At 37.6% G+C, this 4,943-nt stretch overlaps 1 protein-coding gene across 1 annotated transcript in view; it reads right to left on the minus strand.

Annotated features, from left to right (window-relative positions):
* The window catches only part of ptpn2a (protein tyrosine phosphatase non-receptor type 2a), a 37,219-nt gene extending 35,917 nt beyond the window's left edge, over nt 1–1,302 (minus strand). Inside the window, exon 1 of the mRNA XM_057834414.1 lies at nt 1,008–1,302. Coding sequence (XP_057690397.1) covers nt 1,008–1,064 — 57 coding nt within the window. The 5' untranslated portion in view covers nt 1,065–1,302. The remainder of the gene's footprint in view (nt 1–1,007) is intronic.
* Nucleotides 1,303–4,943: the final 3,641 nt, after the last annotated feature.

The raw sequence follows: 4,943 nt of genomic DNA on the forward strand, positions 1-4,943 counted from the left end.
AGCCCAGCTCTCAACCCTATTGAAAACCTGTGGTAGAAATTGGAGAGAAAAAAAAAGGTCCACAGCTAGGCTCCGACCAGCAAGGATGATCTGGCAACTGTAATCAAAGAGAGTTGGCACCAAATTGATGAAAAATACTCATCAAGTCCATGTCTCAGAGACAACAAACTGTCATAAAAGCCAGAGGTGGTGCTACTAAATACTAGAGATGTGTTTTGTTTTTTTTTTGTTTTTTTTTTTCTCATGATTCAATATTTTTTTTCCTCAGAATGGAGTGATTCCATATATACTTCCCTGCACTTGCTCTATAAAAGTAACATTTACTGACTACCACAATATTTTTTACTCATTTCTTTTCGTGTTTCTGAATGCTAAAGAGTTGCACTTTTGAACTAACTCATTATTTTTTCAAGCTTTCAATCTGAGTTTGTTCTACATGATATAATGTCTGAGTGAGTGCTCGTCCGAGACTGGTGATTCCATACTTTTTGCTAGGGGTTGCAATGTTTATGGTGTTGCCTTCCAAAATCTAACGGTTTTATCTACCATGGCCAGTGTGTTAAGCGGAACCCAAGTGTGATAATGTGAAGCACGGAAGGCTCCCTTGGAGGTGGCGGTAAAACACGTGTCTTTTTCTCTGGAAGTCCTGATGATGACGACTTCTCAGAATGTGACGCTCGCGTCTGCTACGGTCGAATGGCATATCAGCTAACTGAGCTCAACTTGGAACACAGCATTTGCACGTTTTCTGGCTACGGAAGTCGAACACCACTAGCACACAAAGCTAGTTCTCCTCGGTCTTTCCAAAAAGTGGGTGGGTTAAATACGTCTCATTCACAAAATAGATTAAATATCCACGTGACTAGAATTCAACCGGAAAGGTAGTTCAAGTGGAAAAAAGCATATAAATGGTCTTAAAACGCAAGCCATCAAATGAGCTTGCTAGTTTAATTAGCATACGAACGTCATAAAAACACCAGAGGCCCAGTATATACGGAACAACTTACGTTATAAATGTTCTGCCATCCTCCGGAAAAATCAATGTCTTCAAATTCTCGCTCCATTGTAATGTGAATAGCGTCCTGGACACTTTCTAGGTGACTAAATAATGTTGGCGACACCGTTCACCAAGTTACTCCTCTCTGGCAGCCATCTACACTAGCACACATAGTCGTCTATCTGTGAGACTGTGACCGTGGGGATCCCTGCGGGGAGTCTGTCTGTCTGTCTTTCTTTCTGCCTGTCTTTCTATCCGCCTGTCTCACTGTTTGCTACTCCACTACGACACTGCACGCCAACACTGTCAGCTCTGACTATCCGCCTGAGTAGCCTATTTTTTCAAAGCTTCGTAGATTACATTCTTTAAAAAATAAATAAATAAAGACGAAAAAAATACCTCGCATTGGCGTTTTGAATGCCCTTTTTAAAATAAGCAAATACCCCCAACCATTTCAATTCGGTTTGAATTTCAGAAAAATAAACAAAGAGGTTAAAAAAAAAAGGAACTTTAATTAGTATTTTAGGACGACAAAACAGATAAACGAGTATCAAAATATAAACTGTTTTATTTATCTTGCACATTTATCATTGTAGTTCAATAGGTGGCGGTTATGCATCTGTACAGTTAGTAAGCGATGTATAAACAGGAAGAAGAAGAAGACGCAGAAGAAGCAGAGCCGAGAAGAAGAAAAGGAAGAACATGCGTCACCATAGATATCACATCACACGAACTAGATCCAAAAAGTCGAGAGATACATACAAGCTGGCCAAAAGTATTGGCACCACTGCAATTCAATCAGGTAATGCTCAATTTCTCCCAGAAAATGATTGCAATTACAAATGTTTTGGTTATAATATATTCATTTATTTTGCTTGCAGTGGAAAAACACAAAAGAGAATGGAAAAAAAAAATCAAATCATTATTATTTTACACAAAACTCCAACAATGGGCCGGGCAAAAGTGTTGGCACCCTTGAAAAAAAATCATGTGATGCTTCTCTAATTTGTGTAATTAACGGCACCTTTTACTTACCCGTGGCACATAACATGTGGTGTCAATAACTAAATCACACATGCAGCCAGTTAAAATGGATTAAGGTTGACTCAACCTCAGTCCTGTGTCCTTGTGTGTACCACATTGAGCATGGAGAAAAGAAAGAAGACCAAAGAACTGTCTGAGGACCTGAGAAGCAAACTTGTGAGGAAGCATGGGGAATCTCAAGGCTACACGTCCATCTCCAAAGACCTGAATGTTCCTGTGTCTACCATGAGCAGTGTCATCAATAAGTGTAAAGCCCATGGCACTGTGGCTAACGTCCCTAAATGTGGACGGAAAAGAAAAATTGACGAAAGATTTCAACGAAAGATTGTGTGGATTGTGGATAAAGAACCTCGACTAACATCCAAACAAGTTCAAGCTGCCCTGCAGTCTGAGGGTACAACAGTGTCAACCCATACTATCCGTTGGCATCTGAATGAAAGGCCAGGCTGGAGTTTTCCAAAACTTACCTGAGAAAGCCAAAAACGTTTTGGAAGAATGTTCTCTGGTCAGATGAGACAAATGTAGAGCTTTTTAAGGAAAGGCATCAACATAGAGTTTACAGGGGAAAAAATGAGGCTTTCAAAGAAAAGAACACGGTCCCCACAGTCCAACATGAATGATGTTTTGGGGTTGCTTCGCTGCCTCTGGCACTGGGCTGCTTGACCGTGTGCATGGACTTATGAAGTCTGAAGACTACCAACAAATTTTGCATCATAATGTTGGGCCCAGTGTGAGAAAGCTGGGTCTCCCTCAGAGGTCGTGGGGCTTCCAGCAGGACAATGACCCAAAACTCACTTCAAAAAGCACTAGAAAATGGTTTGAGAGAAAGCAATGGAGACTTCTAAAGTGGCCAGCAATGATTCCAGACCTCAATCCCATAGAACACATGTGGAGAGATCTGGAAATGGCAGTAGGGGGAGCCCAATCAAATCTCATAGACCTGGAGCAGTTGGCCGAAGAAGAACAACGCTCTAAAATTCCAGCAGAGCATTGTAAGAATCTCATTCATGGATACCGGAAGCGGTTGTTCACAGTTATTTTGTCTAAAGGTTGTGCTACAAATATTACCCTGAGGGTGCCAATACTTTTGTCCGGCCCATTTTTTGGAATTTTGTGTAAAATGATAATTATTTTTATTATTATTTTTTTTCATTCTCTGTTGTGTTATTTCATTGCAAGCAAAATAAATGAAGATATTAATACCAAAGCATTGGTAATTGCAATAATTTTCTGGGAGAAATTGTGCATTATCTGCCAGAATTGCAGGGGTGCCAATACCTTTTGCCAGCACTGTATTAATAAAGAGAAAATCAGTTTTTAGGGCAGAATAGCATTCAAAAGGTATATGGTCTGTTGCTCACTTGTTGGATGAAAATGGGAAATTGTTGCTCCATCAAGACGTTTGTCATACATTCCAAATATAGTACAATGTAGTCTAAAAGATTTTAAAAAGTTAACAAATGCAATTCCAGTGGCATGAAAAGAAATGGTGAAGGAGGATATTCAAAATTCTCGAGTCTCCCAAAATTTGAGGGAATTATATTGGGGGGCAGGACTTTTGGGAAAGGCATCAACATAGAGTTTACAAGGATTATTACAGTTATTACATTGTAATAACCTTGTTATTACATTTGTTAAAAAGTTATCTTATTATTTATTCATGTACTTATTTATTTTTAAAGTATCCGGGGGTGGCCATCTTGAAGTAATGAATCTCCCTGGCAGGTGCTCTTGCAGTGAATTTGAGTGATTTTTGCCACTAAAATACATTTAACTCGGCAAAATCATGACGGATTTTCAAATGGTTTGGTTTATGATAAACTGTATTAACGTAGCTTTTATTCGGGGTGTATTTATTAATTATACCGTTCCTTTTTACAAAACGCTTGTTAATTTTGTCTAATCTAATGGCTGTCTGGCTCCACAAGACAAATCAAGAGTCCACAGTCAAGATGTTGAATTATCAGGTTTTCCTGACACTAATAACCTATTTTTTATGTTGTTGTTGTTAAAATGACACTATTTTGTGTATTTGGTTGCATATCTATGCTTGTATTCATTTGTACATCATTATTTTTATTGAAAGGTATACATTGTTATTCTTTTTTTTTCGTCACAAATTACATCATTTTGTTGTTGTTCAATGTTTCCCTAAGATGATGATTTTAAAATCAAGTCATCTAACAGTTCATAATTTATTGTATCAATATTTTATCATTATTATATTTTCTAGAGATGTTCGGCCGCTACCCGATAACATAGGGTAGCGGCCGATAAAAACATTTTGAAATAATATTTGATAATATTGACATTTGTTTTACAGTATGGACAATAAATGATTGAAAAATAATGAATTTATTTAATCTACGACAGCATATATCGGTATTGGTTTGATATCGGTGTCGGATTTTTGGAGTTGGACAGTATAATATCGGTTAAAAAGTCATTATCGGACAACTGTAATATTTTGATTGTCATGAATTTTATGTTAATTTGGTCTTAAATACAAATATTTTAAATATTACATATTGGCAATGTATTTGTGTGTAATTTTTTTCCCACTAAAATTCTTGACGGATTTACAAACAGGTTGGTTTAAAACACACCGTAATAACGTGGCTACGAATCATGCTGGATGTTTAAAACTGTTTTGAAATATGTAGTTAATTTACTGCAATCGTTTGAAAATTGACCAATTTATGGCTATTACATAGTGCAAATTACTTTTCCATAATGATATATATTACAGTATTTGGAGAACGGCTCCGCCGCAAAATGGCCGACAAGTGACGACGCTCTTCCCCAATGGCTCACACCGCGCTACGGACATCTAGTTTTATAACATGATATCTATCTGACCACCTTTTCACAGTCATTTCTCTGTCCGTGCCTTGATTTTATG

This window comes from Corythoichthys intestinalis, chromosome 4 (assembly GCF_030265065.1).
Source record: "Corythoichthys intestinalis isolate RoL2023-P3 chromosome 4, ASM3026506v1, whole genome shotgun sequence".
Classification (NCBI taxonomy): domain Eukaryota; kingdom Metazoa; phylum Chordata; class Actinopteri; order Syngnathiformes; family Syngnathidae; genus Corythoichthys; species Corythoichthys intestinalis.